General features: G+C 66.0%; 4 protein-coding genes across 9 annotated transcripts; all 4 read right to left on the bottom strand.

Annotated features, from left to right (window-relative positions):
* Nucleotides 1-206: 206 nt before the first annotated feature.
* Nucleotides 207-3518, bottom strand: LIF (LIF interleukin 6 family cytokine). 3 transcript variants are annotated; one of them, XM_065692394.1, is made up of 3 exons: nt 3440-3518; nt 1724-1902; nt 207-1580 (listed from the first exon to the last, which is right to left on the bottom strand). In XM_065692394.1, the coding sequence occupies exons 1-3, from the start codon at nt 3456-3458 to the stop codon at nt 1143-1145; spliced, it is 636 nt and encodes a 211-aa protein (XP_065548466.1). In that variant the 5' UTR covers nt 3459-3518; the 3' UTR covers nt 207-1142. The 3 variants fall into 3 exon arrangements, with proteins under 3 accessions (XP_065548466.1, XP_065548465.1, XP_065548464.1); XM_065692393.1 differs by lacking the exon at nt 3440-3518 and adding an exon at nt 2746-2837; XM_065692392.1 differs by lacking the exon at nt 3440-3518 and having other exon boundaries at nt 1724-2810.
* Nucleotides 3519-7657: 4139 nt separating this feature from the next.
* On the bottom strand, nt 7658-11270 carry LOC136020926 (uncharacterized). The gene is made up of 4 exons (XM_065692585.1): nt 11252-11270; nt 9900-10218; nt 8947-9083; nt 7658-8819 (listed from the first exon to the last, which is right to left on the bottom strand). The coding sequence occupies exons 2-4, from the start codon at nt 9934-9936 to the stop codon at nt 8358-8360; spliced, it is 636 nt and encodes a 211-aa protein (XP_065548657.1). The 5' UTR covers nt 9937-10218; nt 11252-11270; the 3' UTR covers nt 7658-8357.
* A 1568-nt stretch (nt 11271-12838) lies between these two features.
* On the bottom strand, nt 12839-17379 carry CASTOR1 (cytosolic arginine sensor for mTORC1 subunit 1). 3 transcript variants are annotated; one of them, XM_065692759.1, is made up of 9 exons: nt 17194-17379; nt 17046-17116; nt 15028-15221; nt 14783-14915; nt 14139-14277; nt 13467-13580; nt 13286-13368; nt 13083-13177; nt 12839-12998 (listed from the first exon to the last, which is right to left on the bottom strand). In XM_065692759.1, exons 1-9 carry the CDS (start codon nt 17304-17306, stop codon nt 12933-12935), a joined length of 1008 nt encoding a protein of 335 aa, XP_065548831.1. In that variant the 5' UTR covers nt 17307-17379; the 3' UTR covers nt 12839-12932. The 3 variants fall into 3 exon arrangements, with proteins under 3 accessions (XP_065548831.1, XP_065548832.1, XP_065548833.1); XM_065692760.1 differs by having other exon boundaries at nt 14139-14262; nt 17194-17378; XM_065692761.1 differs by lacking the exons at nt 17046-17116; nt 17194-17379 and adding an exon at nt 15882-17039.
* A 275-nt stretch (nt 17380-17654) lies between these two features.
* Nucleotides 17655-26709, bottom strand: TBC1D10A (TBC1 domain family member 10A). 2 transcript variants are annotated; one of them, XM_065692581.1, is made up of 9 exons: nt 26461-26709; nt 24036-24135; nt 21154-21261; nt 20796-20902; nt 20154-20268; nt 19981-20046; nt 19491-19680; nt 19008-19162; nt 17655-18839 (listed from the first exon to the last, which is right to left on the bottom strand). In XM_065692581.1, the coding sequence occupies exons 1-9, from the start codon at nt 26655-26657 to the stop codon at nt 18438-18440; spliced, it is 1440 nt and encodes a 479-aa protein (XP_065548653.1). In that variant the 5' UTR covers nt 26658-26709; the 3' UTR covers nt 17655-18437. The 2 variants fall into 2 exon arrangements, with proteins under 2 accessions (XP_065548653.1, XP_065548655.1); XM_065692583.1 differs by lacking the exon at nt 26461-26709 and adding an exon at nt 26126-26226.
* Between the last annotated feature and the right edge of the window lie 1098 nt (nt 26710-27807).

Raw genomic sequence — 27807 nt, 5'->3', positions numbered from 1 at the left:
CCCTAGAAAACGCCTTCACAATCAGGCATCCCATAGGAGATGGGAAAGGAAGAAGGAGCAGGGGGACAGGGGATGGTGACCCCCTCACCCACTGCGATGCTTGAGGGGGTGTGGGGGCCCTGAGGGTGTTTCAGAGGAGCAGCAGAGGAGTTTGGGGTTGAGTTGAAGGGAACCCAGCAAAGAGAAGGCAAACGGAGTCTGTTTCTGTTGGTTTATTTAAAAAATGGGGGAGAGGGGAAGAAGTATAAAAAAATAAATATTTAAATAGAATTCTCTCTATATATATTACCACAAATCTTATTATTAATTATTATTAATTATTATTATTATTAATAGCATTATTAGAAGCCAGGTAGGAGCCCTCGGTGCACGCTGGGCTTTACCACCGAGGCAATAAATAACCATCACAGCCCGCTCTGGTGCCAGGAGCGAGCCAGCGCCTCCTGTCACCGGCCTGGGGCCCGTCCCCGTGTCCCTGTGTCCCTGTGTCCCCATGTCCCCGCGTCCCTGCGCCGGGGCCACGTTCTGCTGTGCGCAGCCCTTGGTACATTCAGAGCCCTCCCGAAGGGAAGGGCGCTTTTCCAAAGGGAATGGCTCGTGGGGCAGTGGCCAGCTCTGTCCCCAGCGGCGGCCTTGTCCCAGCCGGTGGGACCCAGCCCCAGCTGCCACGGCCACCCCGTACCCTCAGTTTGGCTCCTTTGTGGCAGAGCCCAGCCTCAAGGTGTGCAGGTCCCCATGCTCTCTGTCCCCGCCAGCCGCAGCATCCGGCGTCCTTCATCCCAGGGCTTTGGGGCGATGCTCGGGATGTCCATGAGGTCCCTCTCCAGGGTGGAGGACACCGGCTGTGAGGGACAGAGTCCAGCCCTGCCGCCAGCCCCTCACAGCTCCCCACATGGAGCACGGAAGCAGCCGAGATGCATGCCAGGACCAGCCTGCGCTGCAGCATCACCTCTGGGATGCGCTGCCTCGTCCCGCTGGATGCCGGCCCCAGCTCTGCTCCACCCGGGACACACCAGGCTGCAACGTTCACCCCCGCAAGGGGCAGATAAAGGCCAGAGGTCGGTGGGGCCAGCGCAGGGTCCAGGGTAATAAATAGGAGCTGAGAGGAGGCCGGTGCGGGGCAGAGGAGCCGGGGCAGGCGCTCACGGGGGGCTGAGGTGAGGTAGGAGGACACGGGCCGCCTGGGCGATGACCTGCACGTATTTCCTGAGCACCTGGCAGCCCTGCTGCTTCTTCTTGAAGGTGCTCTTACCCTTGGAGCTCTCCCCGTAGCTGACGTCCACCTGGAAGATGTTGTAGTTCTTGCAGAGCAGGCAGGTGAGGTTGGAGATGAGGCCCCGCGTGGTCTTGGTGGTGTTGTGGAGCCGGTCCAGGAGCTCCTTGGCCGTGGGGTTGAGCTCCTCCTGGTCCCGAGTGATGTTGCCGAGCGAGGCGTTGAGGAAGGCGAAGAGCTTGTACATGGCCACCATCACCTCCTTCCTCTCGCTCGTCCGGTTGACGCGGAAGGCGGGGAAGAACACGCTGCCGGGGTTGCAGAGCTTGTCGGTCTCGCTGCTGAACGGCTCTCCCTGGCACTTCAGCTGGGAGGAGAGGACACCGTCAGCCCCGTGTCCCCTGCCCGCCCCCCTGGACACCTCCTGCCACCGTCCCCGGCCCTTCCCATCCATGCACAATCAGCCCCAGGGGTGGTTTCGCGGCCGCAACCTCCCCGAGCAGCACTTACATAGAGGCTGAAGAGGTCCTGAGCGGTGGCGTTGAGCAGCGCGACCTGCCTGCGGGTCTGCTCCTGCACGTTGGAGCGGCACAAGCCGTGGCCGGGGCAGCCGGGGCCGCTCACCAGCAGCGCCCGCCCGGCCACCGGCCGCCGCTGCAGCAGGAGCAGGGCCACGAAGGGCACGACGCCTGCGGGGAGAGAGGCAAGAGAGAGGTCACGGCGGGGCCCGAACCGGTGGAGGTCCCTGGGCACCGCGGCACTGGTGACACAGAGCATCCCCTGAGCGTGTGCCCAGCTCCGGGTGTGCAGCCAGAGCGGGGACGCATCCTGCTGGGGCTGGGGGTCCAAGCCGGAGCCCACGTTCCCATCGCGGCCGTGCAGAGGCTCCCGTCCCTCGGCCGTGCCCCTCACCTGCCCCCCGGCAGGCGCTCTCCCGCCTCCCTTCCCGGCGGGGCGCCCCACGGCATTCCCACATTTCGCAAGGGGCCCGGTGACGACCTGTTGGGTTTGATCAAATATGCAAAGCGCTTTCCCTCTCCGTTATCCCCGTCCCGGCGCTGCGGGAACAAGGCCCCACCCCGGCCCCGGCTGACTCACCGGGGGCGCCCGCAAGGAAACCTGCCTCCGGCAAACCCTCCCTGCCCGCTCCAGCCCCAGCGCCTGCCTCAGTTTCCCTGTCTGCGGAGCAGGCACGAGGAGCCCCCCGGGAATGACGCTGCAGCTGCCAGAGACACCAGCCAGGAGATCCCTGGATGCGGAGCAAGGAGACCCTTGAGCTTCTGGGTGACCCTGGTGAGAGCGGGATGCTCCAACCCCCCAACCCTGGGGACCCCTCAAAGCAGAATCCCTGCTCAGGGAGGCCCAAGCGCCTCCGGAGCACGGCATTCCCAGCGCAGGGTACCCCAGGATGCCAGCACCGGGTGCCCTGGATGCGTCCCCAGCCGAAGCTGCCCGCACTTGCCAGCGCCTCGGCCACGCCGGGTAATTCAAACCTTGTTTTATTTACCCTGCCCAGGTGGGAAAGGACTTACCTGGGCGTGATGAGATTCCCGGCCCACCGCCGCTGCGCGGGGGGGGGGACCCTCCCTTCCTGGGTTTTCCCATGGGATTCAGATGCCCTGACCCCCCCCCCCCCCCCCCAAGCCCCTCTCACTGCATCCTCCCCTTGCCCCGGCCGCTGCCCTCTGCCCATTTCACATGTGCCAGGGGATGGACTGAGGGAGGGCCCCGGGTGGGTGCTGCCCTATAGGAACCCCCAGCACCGCTGCTGGGGTAGCATCCGCTCCCTGCTGCACTTGGCATCCTCCCCAGTGGCTCCAGCGCTGCGGGGCAGCGGCGGCCCACAGCACCGGGAGCCCCAGAAGGAGGAAAAGCAGGAGGGGGGTGGAAAAATATAAAAAAGCCCAAAAAAGCCCAAAAAGAAAATTATCCCCCCCCGTGTTGGGTTTCTTTCCCCGCTGCTTGGCCGCAGTTCCAGTTATATAAGTGTCCAGATGTTGGCTGCCCCGCGCCAGCGCCGCGCTGCGCTCCCGGCTGCCAATTCCCAGAGATGCTCATCCCGGGGGAACGCGGCGTGGCTGGAGCCCTGGCTCCGGCGCTGGCAGCGGCGGCGAACCGGGACCCGCCTGTGCCCGAGCATCACCGGGGAAAGAGGAGCGGGGGGAGAGGGAGGGAAGGGTGGGAAAGGGGGAATAATCCCCCCCCAAAGCTGAGTTTTCTTTTTACCTGCCGGCACGAACTTCATTGTGAGCCGCGTCCCGGGAGCGACTTAATAGGGATTGGTGTTGGCAGAGGGAGTTTTCAGAAATTCATGTTCATACTGGGGGACTTCTCGGGGTTTATATACCGGTCCGGCAGCCAGCCTGTGTTGTAAGAAAGGGGAGGAGGGGGGGACGCGGGGGGGAGCAGCACCACTATCGTTACTTCTATTGAAACTGGAAATCAGGAAGTCGAGGGCTTTGGAAATCCTGAATGATTCTTAGAAATAAACTTCTGATAAAGTTGATGTCACCGGGATTGCGGCTTTGGGGGCTGCTGCCTTTTATTTTTCAATCCTTTTCACGCACGGGGCCGGGGAGGTGCTGCGGGGATGTGGGTGGGAAGGGAAACGGGGGGGGGGCAATGGGGATTGCCCCCGGCCCGCAGGGAGGCCAGCGCCGGCACGTGGGGTTCGGGGGTGTCGCGGTGCCGCTGTCGAGGCGCGATGTGAGCACACGGGGCCGTGAGTCACGGAGCCACCAGCACTTTCACCCCCGGGGCCCCCTCCCCTTGATGGGGCTTCCCCGGCGGCTGCCGGAGCAGTCCGCACAATGAAGGGGGGATAAAGATGACTTGGGGGGGGGATTGGAGGGGTAAAAGGTGGTGTCGGGGTCCCCCGAGGGGTGCGGGAGCCCCGCTCACAGTGGGGTGGACGCGGTGGCATCGGTGTCCCCCACCCTGCCATGGGTTTGTCCCTTTGGGCACCAATGTCAGGAGTAAAGGGTGGGTTTTCTGGAGGAAAAAGGACAAACCCACCCAGGGGGAGAGGCTGGGCCTGCCCCCCCACCCTTTAACCCTTCCATCCCCACTACCAGCGCTGGGCTGCTTGGGAGGATGCTAAACCCAGTGCGGGATCGAGCACCCGAGCAGGGGTCAGCCCCTGCTGGGGTCCTGTGGGACCAAGGTGCTGTTTGCGCCCCGGGTTGGGTGTAAAAGGGGTTAAAGGGGATTTGGCTCTATGCATTTGCTCTGTGTTTTCTGCCTCAGAGGGGCACGGCCCAGCTGAAACTTTGGATCAGGTTTAGCAAGTTTGTGCCCTGGCAGCGCGAAGCCGCCGGTGACAGTCGAGGAACGGTGATGCAAGAGCCACTACGACCCCGGCGTTCCCCGCGTGGCACCCCGAGGGGACACCAGGACGCCCCCGTGCTGGCCGGGGCGTGCTGGGCACGTAGCTGCTGCCTGCCTCAGTTTCCCCAGGCAGGAACCAGGTCTGCCGGTGGCATTGATGCCCCATAGCCCATTTCAGCCCAGTCTGCCCTTACTGGGATGCCCCCGCAGCCCATGCCTGGTTTTATTGGGGTGCAGCGAGCAGCACCTCATTTATTGGTGGAGAGCTGATGCCTGATGGCACTTCATTAGCTCGGGAATGGGTGTTTCTTAATGAACAGGGAATGTTCTCGGGGTGGTTGTGTGCAGGGATTGACATTTGCTGTGCATTCCCGCAATTTCCTCAGCCCAGGGCTGCTGTGTCCGGGAGCTGGGCAGGGATCTGGGGGTTCATTTGTAATAGGTTTTCAAGGCAGAGTAAAAAGGAGGGCTCTCCCTTTAGAGGGGAGGATGCTCCAATAGGAAAACCTGAATCCCTGGTCAGGGCAGGCTGAATAGGGGAGATGCCCGGGAAAAATCCCCTTTCCCAATCACTTTGGTGGCAGGAATGCCCGTACGCTGATCCCGCAGGGATGTCCCATGGAAAGGTGGGATGCAGGTGCTGGATGAGGTGCTGGCATGAAGGGGATCCCGGTAGGTCCCAAGGGGATGGTTGGGAAGTGGGGGGAGCCCTCCCCATCGGAGGGAGCAGAGGGAACCTGGGGGTGTCCCCGGCTTGGGGACCCCAGGAGCGGAGCTGGAGGCAGGACTGGCAGGAGGTGGAGCAGCACCGAGCGCTGCTGCGCTGCTGTCCCCACCGTGCCCAGCCTGCCCGGGGACACGGGCACCAGCCCAGGGCGTCCCAAGGCCACCGCTGTCCCCCTCTCCCCATCCCTGTCCCCATGCTGCCCCCTGCTGCCTCAGACCAGAACTAGACATTCCCCATCCCATAATTGCCCCCCTCGCCCCATCCCCAGCCAGAACTGTCCCCTTATTCCCACCCTAGAACTTACCCCCATCCCCATCGGAGACCTCTCCTCTCCCCATCCCAGAACTGCCCCCTCCACCTTCATCCTGTAATTATGTGTCCCCCCAATACTCATCCCAGAACTGCCCCATCCCATAATTGCCCCCCCCCCGCCCCCCCCGGGCCTGTCCCCAACCCCATCCCATCCCAGACTCCCTTCCTCGGTCCCCTCTGGGTCCCCATCCCGTGCTGTCCCCATACAGGGTTGGGAGGGGGGGGAGCCCCAGATTTCTACCGTGGGGGAGATCTTAGGTTTGGGGCCCGAGTTGGGGCTGCCCAGGGAGCGCCATGGCAGGGGGATGAATCTGGTTACTCCCGTCTGAGCCCCACTGGTGTCACCCCCAGGCACGCACCCATCCGGATGGCAGGGCCCTGTGGCAGGGCCCCTGGGGACTATATCCAAGGAACGTCCCCCCCATGGGGTAGCTTTTCCTATGGGATGGGCACTGGGGTCCCCCTGGGTGTCCCCATGGGGACATGTGACCTGGCAGCACCCCCTGGTGACAGCCAGCCCCTGTCTGGGTGTCCCCTCACCCCCCCACCCCAGGGCCGGTCCCAGGGGTCACGTACCTGTGCCCTCCCCTCCGCAGCCCATGCACGCTGCCGGGGTGCAGCGGCGGGTGGTGGCACCGTCACCCGCAGCGTGGCAAAGGGGCCCAGGCTGCTTCATGGTGACATCGTGGCCCCCTCCTTGTGTCCCCTACGGCAGCGGTGCCAGCGCAGCGGCGGCCGTCCTGGTGCCGATGCTCCCTGTGACTGAGCGAGGCGGTGCCGGTGCTGGGCAGCCGCGGGCACCGGCACACGGCACCGGCGCACGGCACACGGCACAGGGGGGAACAAGTGACTCCAGGGCCACATGACCAGGTCTCAGGGTTTTTGACTCAGCCGTGGCAGCGGGTGGCCGGGTCCCCGCGGTGGCCACAGCAAAGAGCGCTTTGGTTTAGCTGCTCCAGGTCACTTGCACGCAGGGCTGGGTGACATCTGGCACATGGGTTGTGCCCCACTGCCGCATGGCACTGTGATGGTGTTGCCAGTCCATGCCATGAGATGTGGTGCTTTGCCATGTCGCATGCCATGTGCCACACTGCGCCATGTGCCACGCTGTGCCATGTGCCACACTGTGCCGTGCCGTGTGCTGCATCCCATCGTGTGCCGCACGTTATCGCATTCTGCATCCCACCAGGTACCACATCCCATCATGTGCCACATGTCATTGCATGCTGCATCCCACCAGGTACCACATCCCATCATGTGCCACATCCCATAGTGTGCTGCATCCCATGCCACGCCACACCATGTGCCAGGCCATGCTGTGCCATGGGGCTGGGCAAGGACACTGGAAGACAGCCCCTCTCTGCCCACAGACACCTGGACACAGGGATATTGGGCCACCAGGATACCAGGACCCAGGGACACCAGGACACAGGGACACAGGGCCCATGGGCCGACGTCAGTGCTTTATTTCCTGTGCCATTACACAGACCCGGGCTCTGCCCTTCTCACAGTACCAAAATATAGTGAAATCCATAAATAAACCCTCGTCACATTCAGAGGTGATACAAAATAAGATTTATCACAAAAATAGATATTTATATATTAAAAGCGTGTCCTTAAATATCTCTTCCCACTGTGGGAACACATTAAATTAACACCAGGAGTCAATAAATACAATAACACACAAATAATATGGTATAAATTAACGGGGGGGGGGGGGTGTGCCACCACCCAGTGTCACAGTGTGGTGGCTGGAGCCCAGCCCCTGCCGGGCACAGCCTGAGGGGCCTGGGGACACTGAGGGTACAGGACAATGAGCAGAGAGGGATGAGCCTGGGTTCTCCCAGGACATGGGGATGCTGAGAGCACAGGGACACCCTGAGCACGGGGGCACCCTGGGCACAGGGACACCCTGAGCACGGGGGCACCCTGAGTATGGGGACACCCTGAGCACGGGGACACCCTGAGCACGGGGACACCCTGGGCACGGGGACACCCTGAGCACAGGGGCACCCTGAGCACGGGGACACCCTGGGCACGGGGACACCAAGTGTGCAAGAGTGAGCACAGAGGCACAACACAGGGACAAGCGCAGGGACACCAAGCAGAGGGGGACACTGAGAGCACAGGGATGAGCCCAGGGGTGAGCACGGTGACATCGAGCTTGTGGAGACACAGAGCTTGATGGGACGCCAAGCACACCAGGACACAGAGCTTGCAGAGACACGGAGTATGCAGAGACACCAAGCACACAGGGACATGGAGCTTGCAGGGACATGGAACACACAGGGACACCAAGCTCCCAGGGACATGGAGTTCATAGGATCCCACCCCAAGATGCTCTCAGGGGCCGGCAGCCCCAGCGCAGGCGGGTGCTGGTTCTTAGTCAGGCCGGGTCACCAGACCCACTGAATCACTGGAAACTCCGGCAGAGCTCGGTGACAAGCGCCAGCTCCATCCCGCAGCCATGGCACCGGCGACACTGGAGCGTGCAGCTCCCCACGGCACAGGAACGTGGGGCAGGAGGTGGGGGAGCTGCTGGGAGAAGAGCGGGGCTGTCCTGCAGCCGGGTGAGCGGTGGCACGGGGACAGCTTGGTCCTCATGGCAAGCTGAGGTGGTGGGAGCCGCTCGGGGCACGCCGGTGTCCTTAACCCTGCGAGCCTATAGGGTCCCCATGGCGCATCCCAGCCAGCTGGAGAGTGTCCATCCAGGGAAAGGGATGGGTAAAACGGAGGTGATGATGGAGATGATGACACATGGGCACCTCGGTGGCCGCGCTAGGAGCGTGCAGGCAGCTGCGAGCCCCGCTGTGATCTCCGCTTGTCCCGGCGCGCTCGGGCTCGGACCCGAGCCTCCAGCTGGGCACTGAGCTTGGCCATGAAGCGCGCGTAGCTCCAGAGGAGCCGGCACCCCTCCAGCTTCTGCCGGAACACCCTGGTGGGGGCCGTGGGGCCGGGCGCGGGCCGGGGGCCGGGCCGGGGCCCCGGGAAGAGCCCCTCCAGGTTGTTGAGGAGCCCTCGCACCTTCAGGTGGGTGCTGGCCAAGCGGCGCAGGATTTCGGCGCCGGGCGGGTTGAGGTCGCGCTGCTGCCGGGTGAGGTCCTGCAGCGCCCGCGCCATGCGGGCCATGGTCCCCCGCAGCCCCCGCAGCCCCCCGGGCCCCAGCACCGGGCCCCGCAGCCACTCGGGGGGGTGGTTGGTGCGGCAGAGGTGGTGGAAGGCCAGGCGCTGGTCCTCCTCCTGCCCGGGGTGGGAGGGAAAGGTCAGGGGGGTGGGATGGGAGCAGCACAGGGACCCCCCCCCAGCGCTGTGTGTCCCCCCGTGGAGGGGACAGGAGCGACCCCGCACCCTGGGGCTGAGGACTCACGTAGAAGGTGAAGAGCTCCTGCGCATCCTCGGCCATGTGCCTCACCAGCGCCTGGATCTGCTGCAGGGTCGGGGGCTGCAGGGGCCGCCCCCCCTGGCCCGGCACTGCCCAGAGGATGAAGAGCCCTTTGGTGACAACTGGGGAGGAAAAGAAGGGTCAGGAGGGGACACTGGGGCATCGCTGGGTGCAGGGGGGGAGCCCCTTGCCCGTGCTGGAAAGGCACAAGCTCACTGGTCCCTGAGCCGCAGGAAGAGCTCAGCCCTGTGCGCCCATCACCTCAGCATCAGGTCTGGAAGCAAGAACAGCTTGTGCCAGGCACATGCAACCATCCCCTGTGCCACAGTCCCCAGTCCTGCTGCAGGGACAAGCGCCTGTGCCTAAAGCCTGCCGGGGACTCAGCAGGGAGCAGGAAGATGAGGACAAGGGTGGTAAAGATGCCACCTTGCAGCCGCAGCAGCTACCCCAGCAGCTGCCTGTCACCATGGGCCACCATGAAGGTGGAGACAGCAGTGACACCCCTGGATCCGGCCCCTTGGCTCCAGCTGGATGCTGTCCCGACCCCCCCTGTCACCCATGGCTGTGTGCCGGTGGTGGCCTCAGATGTGCTGGACCAGCACCCAGCACTGCTGCACTGCGGGGGTTGAAGGGCTTGTGTGGGCTGCAGGGTCTGTGCCAGCAACCAACTGACTCCGCCATCAGTCCCCACACTGACCCCAAACCATGTCCCCTCCTGCCCACCCCCTTCCCGGGGCACAAAGGGACCCCCATGGGATGCCCATCCCCACGCCCCCACGTGGGGTGGGATGCACCCGTCCCCTGCCAGCACCCCGGGGAGGTGACACCGCAGCGGCACGGGGGGGGCAGAGCCGGGGTGACACCAGCAGCCCCCGCTCAGTGACTGAGCCCCCCCCGTGAGCCCTGCGGGCAGCCGGGGCCCGGCAGCAGCCACGTACCTGCCAGCACGCGCCAGGGCCGCCCGTCGCTCCGCATGGCCGGGGCAGGGTGTTTCGGCGCGAGTTCACTTCCTTCACTGCTGCCGATGGGGAACTTCGCCTTTTAAAGAGCACCCATTGCCCCCACCTCCGACCGGGGCACCCGGCCCCAGCGGGGAGGCAGCGGGGAGCGAGGCCGTGCCCCGGGGCCAATGAGCGGGGCTGAGCCCGGCAGGAGGAAATGATGCTGCCCGGCCAACGGGCTCGTTCTTCGATTCAGTTCCTCGAGGGAGTCCGTGTGGGTCCCGCTGCTCATCCCGGAACCCCAGGACCCGGCTTCCTGGAGAAGGGATGCTTTGAGTCACTCTGGTTTCACCGCGCGGCACCCAATGGGGTGCTTGAACCGAAAACATCCTCAGCTGCCCCGAAACCCAAATGCAAAAGAGCGCGGGAGCGGCGGGGCTGGCACCCAGGGACGGGGGTGCCACCATGTGGGGACACGCATGTCCCATCACGGGGGGCTTCCCGTACTGGGTCCAGCCATGGGAGCTAAAAACCTGTCTGGATAAGGAGGGAGGTGGAAGCCTGGGAAGTTCGTAGCATCCTGGGATGCCCTGGGACTGCCTTGTGCCATGAGGAGAGCTCAGCCCTTTGAGCCTATCACCCTGGCATCAGGCCTGGAGGCACAAACTGCATGTGCCAGGCACACGCATCCATCCTCTTACGCCAAAGTCCCTGCTCCCACTGCAGGGACAAGCCAATCCCTGTTCAAAAGCCTACTGGGGACCCAAACGGGAGGAGAAGGATGAGCGTCCCAGCATGGCCACAGCACCCAGTGATGCTCCGGAGGATGCTCCATCCTTCCACCCATCTGCTCCCAGCAACCCATCCCTGTCGGTGATGACTTTGGGTGCTGATGGAGCGTGGCTCAGCCCCTCTGCCCAGCAGCACCCGTGGGTGCCTGTGGGGAAGAACCACACGCGGCGGGTGTTGCCCAAGGGCAGCGGAAGCGTGGTGCGGGCAGCGCTGCCCTCACTGCTGCGTCAGCCTTATGCAACCACCATGGGAGAGCCCAGCTTGCTCAGCACCAGCCCCAGCACCACAGCAGCACCCACTGCGAACAGCCCCCTTACCCGCACCCCAGCTCCCCTTTCCCAGCGGATGGAGCCGGCTTTGCCTGCTCCATGAAATGGGTGCATGGGATCAGCTCTTTGGGACACGCTGGGCTCCGTGCTGGTGCCACCAAATTGCCAGTGTGAGGAGAGGGAGCTTCCCCGTGCCAAACTTCCACCCTGGGAGGGTTCGGTGGTGGCACGGGGGGGGACAGCCCAGTGACAATGTCTGCTCCGGGCGGAAGCGCGCCCGTGACTCACCCCCGGGGGAAGAAGTGCTCTCTTTTCCCTGAATTTCCCCCCAGGCATCCGCAAGCTGAGGAGTCCCCAGGGCAGGATCTGTCTCCTCCTCCTCCATGTGTCCTGCAGCAGAGGCGATGCTGGGCTGGGTTTGGGGGGCCGGGAGCCAGGAGATCAGCCCTCTACCTGCACATCTGTCTGCAGGAGTTCATCCATCTGTCTGTCTAGGCAGTCCATTTACCATCTGTCCGTATGTCCACCTATCCATCCACACACCCATCTGCATGTCTACCACCCGTCCACCTCTCCATCGGCCTGTCTATCCATCTACCTGTCACCCATATGATGAATCAACTGCTCATGCATCTGTACATCCACTCATCCATCCATCCACCTATCCACCAATCTGTGTGTGCCCATCCATCCATCTATCCACTTGTCCATGCATCCATCTGTCTTTCCTTCCATGCATCCATCGACCCATCGATAAATCCATCCATCCATCCCTCCATCCCTCCCTCCGTCCGTCCATCCATCCACCATCCCTCCATCCATCCCTCCATCCCTCCCTCCCTGTCCCTGCGGACCCTCCAGCATGCGCGGTGCCTGGCAGGACCCCGGCGCTGCGCCCAGGTGAGCAGGACCCTGCAGGCAGAGCAGTGCACTTCACGCCCACCCTTCGCCCCCCAGGGCTCCCCACGGCTCCCCATGGCTGTGACACCCGGGGCAGGCGGGTGGCGGGGCCTGTGCAGGCGCAGCAGGGACAGGAACAGCGCCGGTGACCGCATGGGCCGGGGCAGTTTCCTCATCGCTGGGCGCGTCACCGGCGTCCCATGACAGGGGACGAGACAGGAAAGAGGAGCCCGAAGCCACCGCAGGAACCCGGCGGGAGCTGACGTGGGGAGGACACGGCCGGGACCCTGCTGGTGCTTGGGGCAATGGGGACGGGACCGGAGCAGAGCTGGGGTCACCCCCAGCCCCAGCCCCAGCCCCACTGAGCTGCTCTCAAAGGGGTTTCCAGCACCCAAAGCAGAGGGCATTGGAGCTGACCCCATCACCAGGCACACGGGGGTGATCCCCCCCCATCACCTCCATTCCCATCCCGCCCAGTGCCACCCCCCAGGTACGTGGCAATAAAAATAACAGCTTTTATTGACTCATCCATAAACTAAGTGGAAACGCAGCTTGGCAGAGCTGGGGTCACCACGACAGGCGACAGGCACCGGGGAGGGGACACCGGGCCCCACTATGGGGAGCTCTGGGGTGCCAGGGAGGCTTTTCACCAAGGTGGGGCTGGTCCAGGGGTGCCCCAGAGCACCACGGCCACTTCCCTCCCAAGGGGACCACCCACAGGGGCACACACGGGGCATGAGGACACATCCTGGGCTGTCACCCCCATCACTGCTCTGTGGCACGTCCCCTCCATGTCCCCTCCTCCAGCAGGTCCCTGGGGACATCCATTCTCCTCCTGAGCCCCCCAACAGGGATGGAGCCATGGGATGGCACAGCAGGACCACTGTCCCATTGCCATGAGGCCACCAGGTCCCCACATCCCCAGCAGGCAGGGAGCCATGCTGCACCTGCCTCTGCCCCACACCATGGGGAGCCTTAACATTAAAAGGAATACGGTGGGGGTGAGGAGGGGCAGGGGCACCCCCCCGTGCCACCACACTGGGCAACCCTGCATGGGGACAATCGGCCACTATCTGCTGCTGTCCTGGCGCTGCTGCAGCAGCTGGATGACCTCAGCGATGCCCTCCTCAGGGACCTGCCAGGGGGGTAACGGGGATGTCAGACCCATGGGGACACCCCCAGGGCAGTGGGTCCTCGGGGAGGGGGGTCAGGGGCTCACCAAGGCGTGATCGAAGTTGAAGGTGCTGATGTAGTACGCGGAGATGTCCGCAGCGGCCAGCGGCTCCGCGATCTGCGCCACGATGCCGCACTCATCTGGGCAGGAAAGGGGTCCCCATAGAGCGGTGGCCTTGGTGCCACGGGGGTGCCCAAGGGGAGCGTCACCCCAAGAGCAGGTCAGGGGAGGATGGGGACGTGTCTCACCGAAGCCGAGGGGCTGCCCCCCGATCCGCACCATCCGCCACAGCTCCCCTGTCGAGCTGGTCAGCAGCAGGTCACTGGGGAACCTGAGAGAGGGGGGTGCGGGGTGAACCCCCCCTTTCCTGGGGTTCACTCAGCCCCCGGGTAGGGCAGAGGGACGGACACCCCCAGGGACAGCACCCACCGCTTCTGGGTTTCGGCGTCCATCACGATGGAGATGTAGCCATCGATGAGGGAGAAGGCGAAGAAGGTGATGGAGTCGAGGTCCTGGCTGCCGGCGCCGGCCTCCCGCGGGGGGCTGCAGGGCAGGAAAGGGGTGGAGATCCCCAGAGATCCCCAAAATGGGGTGGAAAGGGCTCGGGGGTGGCACAGGGCATCGCGTTGGGTGAGCTGGGACTGGTGATAACCAGTGGGTCTGCAGCTCGCACAGGGGCCGGGCTGGGGCAGGGGTGACACCAGGACTTGGGGCACTCCCGCAGCGCTGCAGTGGCTCTGGAGCAGGAGGGTGCCCCAGGAAGGCCTCATCCCAGGGACACGGCCAGGAGCATCCCCTTGCCACGGCGCCATCACCACCAGTTTCACAACCCCTCTCTCCTGCTCTGCTCAGTGCGGGGCTTGTCCTTAGGTTGCCCTGGGGCTCCCACCTCCCATGGTGGCCGTGGGACGCGCAGCAGCCACATGTGGGTCAGGAGGGCAAAACCAGGTTGCAAAACACACCCAGAGCTTGAAAAGCCACTGGGAGCGAGGGGAAAGGGACACTTGGCACTGCAGCTCAGGTGGCGCAAGGGTGATGGGATGGATGGAAGGAGGGAGGGATGCGAGGAGCACCCACCACGTCCCCACTGCCAGGACCCACCTGTGGGAGTAGAAGAGGACGTCGATGAGCATGGTGGCGATGGCGGGCAGCGTGTCGGGGGCCACGGTCAGGATGCAGAAACGGGTCTGGGGGCTCTGCACCGGGTGCAGCGTGGGGCTGGCAGCTGCGGGGGAGGCACCTGTCAGGTTGGGGACAGGAGCGCAGTGCCACCGCGTGGCCACCGCAGCCACAGCCCCGCATCCCTCGGGGCACAGGAGGGGACCTGAGAGCAGCTCCTGAGCCTAAAGGGGCTGCAGGAAACCTGGAGAGGGGCTTGGGACAAGGGCCTGTAGGGACAGGCCAAGGGGAATGGCTTGAACCTGCCCGAGGGGAGACTGAGCTGAGCTCTTAGGCAGAAGCTCTTCCCTGTGAGGGTGCTGAGGCGCTGGCACAGGGTGCCCAGAGAAGCTGTGGCTGCCCCATCCCTGGCAGTGCTCAAGGCCAGGTTGGACACAGGGGCTTGGAGCAAGCTGCTCCAGTGGAAGGGGTCCCTGCCCGTGGCAGGGGTTGGAGCTGGAGGAGCTTTAAGGTCCCTTCAACCCAAACCAGGCTGGGATTCCATGACGTGGGTACCACTGGTGAGAGCTGGAGCACCTCTGAGGGGACCGGGTGGCCCTGGGGGACATGGACCCGGTGTCACTCACCTGGCTTGGGCTTGAGGAACCCATTGCTCACATCCTCGCAGGTGACGGGGACGCATTCACCGCTCTCCTCCTTGTAGATGTCGAACTCCCCGGCCAGTGTGTGGATCACCACGGGCAGGTCCCGCTCCCGGACCTGGCCAGGGGGGCAGGATCAGGCCCATCACCACCAGCACCAGCTGGGGCCAGAGGGGTCCTCACGCAGCACCCCCATGGACCAGCCCCCTCCACCCTCGCCCAGCGCTCACCAGGATGAAGTCGGTCTGGTAGGTGGAGAGCATCAGCACGGAGACGTGGTGCTCGGCCAGCGGCGCGATGACCGAGCGCGCGATCTTGGTGACGCCGGTGGCCTGGCAGCCGGGGGGCTCGCGCCCGTTGGACACCACGCTGAGCACCAGCCACGTCGAGTCCGCCACCTGCATGAACTCGGAGGGCGGCAGCTCTGCGGGGGCACGGGGACACCGGGGCTGTGGCCACAGCACATCCCCTCCGCACACCCTGCCCAGGACACCTCACACTGCTCCTCAGGGGGCAGAGCTGGCCGGGGGTCAGGGCAGGATCAGCCCCAGGTGTGGGGCTGGAGGTGCTGGCTGGGGGGCACAGACCAGCCCCATCCGTGAGAAGAACCAGCATCACGAGCCGAGATCGTGGACCAAGCCTATGACACTCCAGCCCCAGGCCCCATCTCTCCTCCCCACAGCAGCACCCCAGGGTGGGTGCAAGGGGGTGTTAGGGTGCACTGCACCCCAAAACCAGCATTACGCTGGGGATGCCTGGCTCGTCCCCTGCCCCCCAGCAGTCCCCAGCACCACAGCAGGACACGGGGCACCAGAGGGGACGAGGGAAGGGACATCTGGTTGTGCCCCCCACCACCCCCACTGCGCCCACCCCCTGCCCAGGAGGGGACCTGGCACTGCTGGGGTGCCCCAGGACCCATCCCTGGGCACCATTTCCGCACCCCACAGCGCTCCCGGGGTGGGGGGGTGGCCACCCAAGGGGTCTCCAACCCACTCCCCCCACCCACGGGACACGTGGAGCCCGCCGGTGCCGCAGCCCCCCCAAGAAGACAAACTCATCGCCCCGGTGGTGGTGGGGAGCTCACCCGGGGGGGTCCCCGTCGTGGGGCGGGCTCCGCACCCTGTTCCTGCTCCGTGGCTGGGGCAGGGCAGGAGCGGGGCCGGATCCAGGCCCTCGGCGGGTGTTCCCAGCGCCTGTTCCTGCGCAGGAAGCGCCAGAACAGCCTCGGCTCCGGCCCAGGGCTCCGCGCTGGGGCCGCGGGGGGGGACACGCGGGGACGTGGGGACCTGCCCCAGCGCCGGCCGCTCAATCGCTTTCCAGCACCACCCTGGGCGGGGGGGGACACCCCGCTCCTCGCGTGTCCCCCCCGCGGTGCCACCTCGTCCCCCACGGGACAGCGGGGCGCGGCTCTCCTGCGCGGGGTCCCCGCAGCGGGGGGGCCCCTGGCACCCGCAGGCGCGGGGGACACGCACGGGGCCGCGGGGCCACCGGCTCGGGAGCCATTGTTCGGCACTTCCCGCCCTCCCCTCGGGACGGGGAACGTCCGTGCACGGGCCCCGCAATGAAACAATTCCTGGGGACGGGACCGGGGCGGGGGGGGCAGGAGCCCGGCCCCGCGGCCCTTCCCGTGGGCAAGGAGGTGGGAGCTGGGTGCGGCCGCAGCGCTGCCCCCTGCCCCGGCCGCACAGCCGAGGGGGCGAACTGCGGCCGGCCCCGCTCCCGGCCCCGGCCCCGGCCCCGGCCCCAGCAGGAAGGTTTGGGCGGGGGAAGGCCGGGCGGGACCCGGACCCTCCGGCGCGGCGCAGCCCGTCGGGCCGGTACCCCCGGTGGCGGGGGTGAACGCGCGCTGGGTCACCCGCGTGGGGCCGTCACCGAATGACACATCCCGAGAGGGCGGCGGGGCCGGGGCGGCTCCAACCCCCCCGCAGGACACCCCGAAACCCGGCCCCAGCTGCCCCGCAGCACCCCCGGGAGAGCTCCGGTGGGTGCGGAATCGGCCCCCGAGCACCGCAGCTCTGCCCGGGCCGTGGCCGGGCAGGCTGGGACATCCCCAGCGCAGGCGCCGAGGGGATGGGAGCTCCGTGGCCAAGAGCCCCGGGGACGGGCACGCTCCCAGGGAGCCGCGCTGCCAGCCGGGACTCGCTCCCTGCGGCCCGGGACCGGAGCGTTGCTGTGCCCGGGTGGGCTGAGAACGGGCACAACTCGCGTCAGCGCTGCCAGCGGGCGCGGCGCGGACACTGCGCGGTACCTCTGAAGCCCTCCTCGTCCAGCATGATGGTGTAGTCCTCGGGGGTCTCCGTCAGGCTGAAGAACTTGCACCTGAAGAAGAAACCGGCGCTGCCAACCCCGGGGCCGGGCCCCGGCGGAGGAGGAGCGGGGGGCAGGAAGATCGGTACCTGCAGCGCTGGGGCAGGAAGAGCAGCTTGAGCAGCGGGTGCGTGTAGAGCCAGAGCCCGCGGCGGGCCAGGCTCAGCACCCGCACCCGGTGCTCCAGGATGTGCAGGTCCATGGCCCCGCCGCACCGGGACCCGCCGCCGCCGCGGCACAAGCCCGTCCCGTCCAGGGGGCGGGGACACCGCTGGCCACGCCCATCGTTAGGCCCATCGCCACGCCCCCCCCCCCCCCGGCCCCGGCCATACAGGGACCGGGCTCATCGCGACCCCAAACGCAGACCCCCCCCCCCCCCGGACACGGGGTTAACCAGGGCGGTGACATCGGGGTGAGAGCGGCGGGCCCTGCCCCATGGCGCCCTCCCAGCACCTTCCCCCCCGGCAGGACCCCCCAGGGGAACATGGGGGGACCCCCCCGCCCCATGGCCCCCCCCCACTCGGCAGACGGGAGGACACGGGGCCGCAGGCGCCTTTACACAATCTGCTTTATTTACCTTTGTACAAAACCGTGTTTCCCCGCTTTATTTTACAAAGCCACCCCCCAACCCTCAGGCAGGAGAGAGGGGACCCCAAACCAGGGAGGGCATCGGCCCCGCTGGGCCTCGGGGCGGGGGGGGGGGGCAGAAGTGCTGGGGGGAGCCCCGGGAGGTGAAACGCGCCCCCCGAGGCTGAGGACATGGGGAGGGGCTGTAGCCCCGTGGTCTGGCATCAACCCCCCTGCTCCTGCAGCTCCCAACCTCGGTCCCTGTCCTGCAACGGTTACTGCCACGGAGGAGTAATAAATAGGCTCAAGTGAGTAGGTACATTGGGTACTACAGGTAGGGCTACAGCTCGATATATCCTCACTAGATAAAGAGGAGCAGGGTGAGGGGTGCCCCCGCCTCCCCATACACCCCCAGTGCCCCTGCGCCAGGCGTGAGTGCTCAGGAACTGGCCCTGGGGCTGGCAGAGGGATGGAGGCAATGGAGGGACCCTGGGGGCAGTGGGTCACAGGGCTCTGGGACAGGGCGAAGGGACCAAGGGGCACCTGGGATCCCCCAGCTGTGGGGAGGGAACTTGGGTGGCTCAGCCACCCCTGCCAGGGCTCCCACCGCACATGGTGCCAGCACCGAGGTGTCCCCGTGGGTCACCGCAGCCCCTGCAGACGGGGACCGTGGCGTGTCCCCATCCCTCCGGTGCCGGGGGGACACGGGTCCCCACGCAGCCCCCAGCAGTGGCTTCCAGCCGGGTCCATGCGTGCCGTGCTGGCCTTACAAGTACGTGTCCTCGCTCTCCCGGGAGCTCAGGCTCTCCTTGGATTGGTGGTGGGGGGAGACCTGGGGGTGCAGCAGCTCCGGGGCCGAGCTGGGAGCCCCATGGCCCTCAGCACCGGGGCCGTTGGCTGGGCTGGCCGGGCTCTTCTCTTGGCTCTTCTTGCTCTTCTCCTTGCTCTTGCGGGCCTTGGGCACGGGTGCGGGCCCAGGGGACACAATGATGGAGGGGACGGGCTCCAGCGCCTTGCGAGGGGGGGGCTCGGCCTCGCTGATGGCCTTGGCGCCGTGCAGGCGTGGGGGGCTCTTGCACTGCAGCTCCCCGTGCGTCTCCCGCCACTTCTTCAGCTGGATGAGGTGCTCCCGCTCGATCTGACGCTCCGTCACCGGCAGCTCGATGACCTGCGGGACACGGCTCGGGTCAGCAGCGACGGCACTGAGCCGCGCGGGGCACCCCCCGGGCAGAGGCAACCCCAAATCCAAGCTGTCTGGGGGCTGCCCCCCCCGCTACACCAGCTCTGCCCACCCCAGTGCAGTCACTGGGGCCCCAGAGCTCCCCCAGCACCTCACCTCCTGCACCAGGAAGGTCTCCTGCATGATCTTGGGGCTGAGGGCCCTCAGCCTCTCCATGGTCTCGTACTGGCCTTGGCAGGACTTGAGCTTGTCCGAGGAGCCCAGCGTGTGTTTGAGCAGCACCAGGCCCACGCGGAAGATGATCTTCACCCCTGCAATGGGAGAGGTGAGGCAAGGAGGGCCCAGCAAGCAGGGTGACGCTGCCACCGTGTCCCTCAGGTGCTGTGGGACAGCAGGTCCCAGCCCTGCCAGCAGTCAGGACATGCAACAGGGTGGATTTGGGACACACGTGTCCCCAGACCCCAAGCCAACAGCCCAGCCTCCACCCCAGGCACGCGGCTGCCCCAAACCTGCCCTACAATAGGTCCCATGTGCCAGGCACAGGCAAGCAGCTGCTGCAGAGCTCCTGCTGCAGCCCCAGGTGCTGTCCATGTGCTCGCCCCGGGACAAGGAGGAGGGTGGTGGGTGAGGAGCTTCTACCTTCACAGAAGAACATGTCCCAGACGCGCAGGACGGAGCTCCAGGGCAGCGTGCGGGAGAAGGCGCACATGAACCACTCGGTCATATAGAGGATGGGGTCAATCTTCTGCTTGCTCAGGTGCTTGTAGGCCACAGGAGAGACCTTGTGCAGCAGCGAGAAGAGGATCTGCCCATCCAGCTGAATGGCCTCCTGCAGGGACAGCATCCAGAGGCCTTAACCCCAGCACAGCCCTGGGACCAGCACCCAGCCCCACCAGAGGAGCAGCCACCCCCCAGACCTGGCTCCTGGAGCAGAGCTGTGCCCCACGGATGCTGGGAGCAGGAGCCCCCCATCCCTGACTGCGGGATGCTCCCAGGGACCACGGCACAACACGGACACTGTGGGAGCACCCAGGAGTCCCCACACCCCCTTCTCCCTCTGGGGTGAGGAGCTGAGGGAGGCATCAGAGGTCCCCGCCGCCCCCAGAGGCACCACGGGCCCTTCACTCACCAGCTTCTCGCTGTAGTAGCCGGGGAGATACTTCTCACAGATCTGCACCAGGCACCAGAACGCTTGCTGCGAGCCAAGGACAGCAGTGAGTGCCCACGGAGCAGCCCCACGGCTCCCTGTGACCAAGGGAGGCAAGGGCACCCCTCAGCATCCCCCTGGGCCCCAGCTCGTACCTCGGCTGGCATGTGCATGAGCAGGACGGCGGCGATGGGGGCCTGGGCCTGGCAGTAGCCCTCCTCAGGGCGGTACAGGGTGTACGCCTTCAGCACCCGGAACAGGTCCTGCTGCCTGCAGGGACACGGGGACAGGGAGCTGGACACAGGGCATGGCAGCGTCCCTGCAGAGCCCATGGGTGAATCCACACTGGGCATCCCATGGGGACCCAGCACCGGCCTGGGGTCCCGCTTCCACACATCCCCAGGGACACAATAACCAAAGCTCTGCACACGGAGGCCCCATCCTACCCGGATCCAGAGGTAAGGCGGGGAGACTGCCATCTCCCATGGGTGCTGGCTCAAGCTGAACTATGGCCAGGCAAGGACCCAGCTGCAAGCAGTGGCACAGACACTCCCCAACACATGGGGAAGGACAGGTCCCCGGTGACCTGGAGGCCACAGTGGCCACCTCCTCCCTCCACCTGAGGTCAGAGGTGGTGCTGAGGGCTGCGCCCCATGCACGGAGCTCCTGAGAAGCCATCCTGCTTTCAGCCTGTGCCTGGATGCCCTGGGAGCTGTGGAGGGGGAACACACAGCGCCCAGCCCACAGTGCTGGTCCAAGCCAGGGCTCGAGCCCGGACACGCAGCAGCTCCACTCACCCGTGGCCTCCGCGTGAGACAAACATCTCATGGAAGGGGAACTGGCGGTGGAGATCCCGCTCGATCACATCCAGCCACTTCGGGTCCCCCGTGAGGAGATCCAGCTCCTGGGGAGCACAGAGTCGGGGTGAGCAGCAGCCCACACCAGCACGGTGCCAGGTCCATGGGGCTGGGGCAATGGCCTCCAGGCTGGGCCTGGCTCTGCCCCAAACACGAGCCCCACCAGGCTGTGGGTCAGTGCACCCTTGAGCCCCCCCCACCAGCAGAAAGAAGCAGCACCTGGGACCCCAAGTGATGCCCCTGCCCTAGGGGGAGAAGGAGCTGACCCAGCACCAGCACCCCCTGTACCAGCACTCACATCAAACTTGCCAATGTTCTGCTCCAGCTTGACCTTGCTCCCGGACAGGTACTGCCAGGCCCGGCCCCGCAGCGAGGGGGGGATCCCCTTCTGGCACCGCAGCCGGATCTGCAGGACACACGCAGCTATCACTGGGAATACCATGGAGCAGCCGCAGGCAAAGAGGCTCCGGGGTCAAGATGGGAGCGGGGCTGAGCACCGGCTGCACCCCTGGGTGCCTGGGCACAGAGGCACAGCCTGGTTTGGGTTGAAGGGACCTTGAGGCTCATCTGGTTCCAACCCCTGCCACGGGAGCTGCAGACATTGCCAGGAGCCAGCTGAGGGCTCGTGACCCGCAAACAGCTCCAGACCAGCCCGGCTCTGCCTCAAAGCGGGATCCATTCTTCCCTGTGAGGGTGCTGGGGCGCTGGCACAGGGTGCCCAGAGAAGCTGTGGCTGCCCCATCCCTGGCAGTGCTCAAGGCCAGGTTGGACACAGGGGCTTGGAGCAAGCTGCTCCAGTGGAAGGGGTCCCTGCCCGTGGCAGGGGTTGGAGCTGGAGGAGCTTTAAGGGCCCTTCCAACACAAACCATTGTGTGATTCCATTCATTCTGTGACCCTGCTGGGAGCTGGAAAAGCAAACACTGGAGCCAAATGGGGAGCGGGTGCTCCCTCCCTGGCACAGCCAACGGGAAGCACTGGAATCACACAGGAGCACTCTCCAGGCTCCAGTCCAGGCCTCCTCTGACCCAAGGAGAGCAGGGTGATGCACGCTGCTGAGCTCTTGCCCTTTCCCCCCTCTCATTCCGGGCCTGCTGGGCCGCAGCTCCACGCATGGCCAGCTCCCGAGAGGCCAGCTCCGTGCCCAGAGCCAGCCCCTGGTTTCCTTGGCACTGGGCACCAGCAGGACCAAAGTCCAGTGCGGCAGTGCCAGCACCTACCCCACAGCAGGGCTTAACCCTGCTCCTGCCAGCAGGGACCAAAACCAGGTACCACCAGTGCTGGGGCACCAGCAGCACCACCTCCCCATGGACCCTGGCCAGCACACACAGCATTGCTGGGCCCATCAGAGCAGTGCTTCCAGCAGTCACCCCACATAAGACCCTGCAGACCCCCAGCATGGCTCCACCCCTGCCATCCCCACACGGGGAGCTCATCCCAACTGCCAGAGAACTGGGATGCCAGAGCCCCCACATCCTCCCCAGTGTCTCCAGCCTGCCTGGAGCTCCCCTCCCTTTGCTGCTGCAGCTCAGGAGCAGGCTGTTTCCAGGCAGCCGGGTGCAGCTCCCTGTCCCCAGGGGGGGTTTTGCTGCTCCCGCCCCATGGTGCTGTGTTTACCGGGGCAGCCCCGGTCCTGCAGGGCCTTTGTGCCTGCAGGAAGCCCTCGGGCGATGCCCACGGCAGCTCTGCCCTGCTGCCAGCTCCCTCCAGAGCCAGCTCCCCTTCCTGCTGGCCCAGCTGCCAGGAAGGAAGCTGCCCTGCTGGGTTCAGTGCAGCCCCTGCAGCTCTACAGGCGCCGGAGCCAGGCACCTCATCCCCTTGGAAACTCCAAGCATCTCATCCCCATGGCCCCGGTGCCGGGGGTACCCGGCCCCTTGGATCCCACTGTGCTCTTCCAGGGATCCGGAGCGTGTTCAGGCTGAGGGAAGCTAAAAGCTAAGAGCAGTCTGAGTGCTGCTCATGGGTCTGTCCTCCTCCGGGCTGGCGACAAAGGGCAAGGACCAGCACTCAGTGCCAGGAAGGACGTGAGGCCAAGGTTCCATCGGGATCCAGGCCAGGCGGGTGAAGGAGGGAGCGATTTGGGATGCTGGAGCAGTGCAGGTGTGGGTGAGCCCAGCAGGGCTGGCCCAAGGGATCCCCGGGCTGTCAGCCAGCCCCGGGGCGCTCAGAGGCACAGGGAGCAGCCACGCGGCATGGCCCCGTACCAAAGCAGCCTGGCTCCTGCCAGAGCAGCACCGAGGCCAGGCCTGGCTCCCTTCCCCAAGCAGCCTCAGAGCTCCAGGCACAGAGCAGCTCTTTGGAGATCCAGATCCACCCCCAGCAGTGTTCAAGGCCAGGCTGGATGGGGCTTGGAGCAAGCTGCTCCAGTGGAAAGTGTCCCTGCCCGTGGCAGGGGTTGGGAACGGATGAGCTTTAAGGTCCCTTCCAACACAAACCAGGCTGGAGTTCTGTGATTCAAGAGGCTCTAGGCACCGTTTTTCACTTCAAGACACTCAGTACATCACATCAGCCCCATGGAGACCCCCAGGAGCTCAGCCCAAGCAGAGGGAGCTCCTCTGCCAGCCCTGCTGCTGCTGGAGCCCTGACCCCAGCCTGGGCACGGCTGGAGAGCAGCAGAAAGCACCCCCAGAACAAAGTGCCCTCTGCTGCGTTCCAAAAAGCTCTCCCGCATCCTTTGTGAGCAGCCAAGAAACAGGAGGGATTCCTGAGCTGAACAAGAGGCTCCGAGCAGAGACAGCGCTTTGGGAGCACCGCACGGAGCTGTGCCAGAAGGCTCTGCCAGCGGGGTGAGGAGGAGGAAGAGGAGGCCCTTTAGCTGCTCTCCAGCAGCACTGGCTGGTGCCAACAGCATCACTGCTTCCAGGGGACACATAGGACTTCTGCATCCCATCCCATCCCATCCCGGCCCGCTTCACAGGCTCAGGTCAGGAAGCAGCCAGGCAGCACACGGCCCCACAGGTCTCCCTAGGACCCCAGCCTGCAGACCAGCATCGCACGCACCAGCCTCAAACATTTCCTACACGGAGTCCTTTGCATCTATGAGCTGCTCAAAGCAGAAGTTTCCATGAGCCAGCAATTCCCTCCAGGGATGGGACACAGGACACAGGGTGCTGGCTGCCTCGGCGGACACGGCTGTCCCTCCTGCTGGGGCAGCCCCAGGGGACGTGGCTGTCACCCACTCACCTTCTTGTGTTTTTTGGCCATCCACTTGTCCCAGTTGTTGAGCATATCCAGCCACTTGGACTCCCGCTGCCGCAGCACCTCCAAGGGCACCTCCTCCAGCCTGTGGGAGGGGGAAGAGGCCATCAGTGCAGGGCCCCCCAGCTCCTCTCCAGCACCTTGTGTCCTGGGTTCCCCCCACGCACAGAGCCCAGCCAGGACATGCTTGAGCTGGAAGCACTCAGCACCCATGACACCACGGTGCCAGCACAGAACCAGCTCCAGACCCCTCCGGATCACCCTGCACTGCACCCACTGCGTGCCCGAGCATCCCTGGAGAGCTGTGCCCAGGAGAAGGGCACATCAGGAAGGTGAGGAACTGGGAAGCACATCCAGAGCCATTTGTAGAGCTGAGCGCTGGCTGCAGGCGGGGAAAGCTGTGGCCATAAGCATCATGTCATGCTCGCGCTCCAAGCCTGGCGCTGCTCCAGGCCCGGCACGGAGCCCGGCAGAGCTGAGGGTCCCCCAGGAGGGAGGGGAGAGTTTTCCAGCACGGCTCAGCCGAGCTGGGAACCGGAGTTAACCCTCCCGAGGCAGGAGGGATGCTGCTGCGATGCCTCCAACCCCCCCGGGCATCCTCTGCCTTCCATCAGCAAGGAGATGGGTGACAGAGAGCTCAGCCAGGCCCCGGGCAGGGACATCCCAGGGACAGCAGAAGCTCCTCAAGCCATCAGAGCCAACCTCAGCAGGCTCAGCGCTGCCCACAACCACACCAAATCCTTCCCGAGTACTCAAGGACCACAGCCCGGTGCTGAGCATCCTCCATGGAGAACAGGACACCCAGGCCCTGCCTCCTCCCGGAAAGCGGGGAGCCCAGGGCTGTACCCAGCTGGCAGCCCCTTGCCCAGCCCCTCGTCTGGATCCCACCCTCCGGGGCCAGGTCCGAAGGGATCCAGCACAGGGGATGGAGGGCGCTGGCCCCGTGCCGGGGCTCTTGAGGCGTGGGAAGCTCGGGAGCGCTGGCCCGAGGCCTGCTGGAGCCCAGCCAGCCCTGAGTGGAAGCTGTTACCAGCTGCTGGCAGCGGGCACAGATGGGCACCAGAGGCACTTCATATGGCCCAGGCGGGAGGACAGGGTGGGGGCACCCACACGAGATGCCCTGTGCAAGGAGGATGCTCCTCTGCATGCACACTGCAGGTGACAGCCCCACAGCCTGGCCCTTCACCGGTGCCCCAGACCCTCCGCAGGTGCTGGGAGCTCCCACTTGCCCTCCCTATACTTCCCCAAGACCCTTCCAGTCAGGGAGACCCCAGCTCTGCAAAGGCAGAGGGAAGCTCTGAACTCCTACTTATCCACTCCTGGACAGATGGAGAGCGGATAAGAGCCCTGGAGAAGGACAGGATTGGACCTCAGCACATCCATGGGGCACAGGAGGAAGGCTCAGTCCCCAGCGACTGCAGCCACCAGGCTGAGAGCAGCGCAGAGCAGCCCCTTGCCCCCAGCACCAGGAGCTCCAGCAGGCAAAGCTGCAGGGACCAGGGCATCCCCAGGGACACCGAAGCGCTGCGGGGATGGGGTGCAGCAGCAGGAGCCACCCTGCTCCTACAGTGCTGAGCCACGAGCAGCGCCAGGGCTCACCCCCCGGCGCGATGCACCTTGGCCAGCACCAGCAGCGAACCCCCCGGTGCCTTCTGCCCCCAGGGACTGGTCCCGTAACACCCGAGGGGCAAACGCTTTGCTCCGTGTGCGCGGGGAAACCGAGGCACGGGCCGCAGGGCGGGCGGCCCACCCGGGGCACATCCAGGCACCGCAGGCCCTGGGCTGCCCAGGGCGTCGCTGCGAAGCGCGCCCGGCACGGCACAAACATGCGGCCGAAGCAGCCCCGAGCGCATTCCTGCTGCCAGCACCGCCCTGGGCTGCTCCCGGCCCCATCCCGGGCTGCCCGGCTCCCTCCCAGGGCTTCCCCGCTGCCGCCTGCCCCCGCAGGAGGCCCAGCAACGGCCCCGACCGCCCCCGTCTGCCCGCTGGAATCCAGCGCTCGGAGGAGAGCGGGCCCGGAGGTACCGGATCCCCGAGGCCGGATCCGCGGCGCTGCCCGGCTTTCCCCCCCTTACCGGCACCGGGGAGAGGCCGGACCAAGGCTGCGGGCCCCGGCTCAGCCCCGGCCCGCCCCGCGGGCGTCCCCGGGGCTCGGCCGAGCTCTGCCCCTCGCGGCGGGTCCCGGACCCCCCCCACTCCCGCGGCGCTGCCCCCCCGGCGGCCCCGCGCCCCGCCCCGGGCGCTGCCGCTCTTCCGGGGCGCGGGCCCGGCGGGGCCGGGCTCTGCGGGGAGCAGGGGACGGGCCCCGGGGGACGCTCCCGGCCGCGGCCCGGCCCCGCGGGTGCCGGCAGCTGCTGCACCGAGCGCCCGCTGACGCGCGGCCCGCCCGGCCCGGCCCGGCCCGACTCACGGCCCCTCGGCGCTGCGGCTGCCCACGATGAAGCCGAACTTGTCGACGCGCCGCTCCTCGGGGCCGCCGCCGTTGACCTCGGAGTCGGAGCCCAGCGAGCTGAGCTCGTCGGCGCCGGGCTCGGCCAGGCTCTCGCGGGTCCCGGCCAGGCTGCGGTGGCGGCCGCCGGGCGAGCCGGGCCCGCGGCTCTTGGCCATGGCGGCTCCGCGGCGCCTCAGCGCTCCTCCATGCCGCGGCCACGGCGGCGGACACGCCCCCCCGCCCGGGCACGCCCCCGCGCCGAGACGCTATTGGGCGGGAGCGAGCGGGCAGCCAATCAGCCGCAAGGATGGCGACGGGGAACGGCCACCATTGGCTGAGCGGCCTCGTGGGAGCTGTCAATCAGGGTGACAGCGAAGGGAGGCGGGGCCAGCGGCGGCAGCGGGACCGGAGCCGCAGCGGGGCTGTCACAGGCACGCACGGGGCCGGGGCCGGGGGCCCGGGCAGGTTGGAGCCAGCGGTGCACATGGCACTTGGCACATGGCACTTGGCACTTGGCACTTGGCACACCGCACCCCATCCTGCCCCAGCGCCGGGGCTCCCACCGCCGCCTCACGCTGAGGTTTCCTAAGCGGCGGCATCGTCAGCGCCAGCCCCGGCCGGTGGAACACAGCAGCAACGGGCTGGGATATGCCCTGGGTGAAGCTTTCACAGGGCTGGTCCATAGGGAGCAGGCACCAAGCTCCATCCCACCTCCAGACCCTTCACACAGGTCCTCCCCCGGCGCGGACAGCTCTGTGAGGGATGGGTTTGTCCCAGACAGACACACTGAGGTCCTGTTCCACCGTTTGCGTTGATGGAAAGGGCTGGCCAGGCTGCACCTGAGCTATTCCAAGCAGGAGGTGTTCCGCTGGATCAGTGGGCCGGGAGCTCAGCCCTGCTAGGGTGAAAATGGCACCTGAGCACGAGGGCAGTGGAAAAGACACACGTGGGATCACCTACATATGGGATCAGGAAGCATCACAGAACTTACCCCTACCAGGCACAGCTGGAGGAGCAAAGCTGGGTGACTGCAAGCCCAGCCCCACGCCGGATTTCTAACACCACTTCTCCATTTCAGAGCTTTCCTGCAGCTTGGTTTTACACCAGCACCAGTTTGCACCAATCCTCTCATGTTTTAAAGCAAAGCAAGGTCATTGCACATCTTTGCTGTGGGACAGGAGCACATTCCCAAGGGAAGGATGCTGATGTGGGTTCACCACAGCCAGGGGACCAAAGCCAGCACCAGGCACGTTCCCCAGGGCAGCAGGGCTTGGCCGAGAGGAGCACACGAGGGCAGAGGAAGCTGGTGCATCCCTCCTCATGCTA

This window comes from Lathamus discolor, chromosome 12, assembly GCF_037157495.1.
Source record: "Lathamus discolor isolate bLatDis1 chromosome 12, bLatDis1.hap1, whole genome shotgun sequence".
Taxonomy (NCBI): domain Eukaryota; kingdom Metazoa; phylum Chordata; class Aves; order Psittaciformes; family Psittacidae; genus Lathamus; species Lathamus discolor.
Note: the sequence above shows the minus strand (reverse complement) of the source record. Positions and strands in the feature narration are given on the sequence as shown.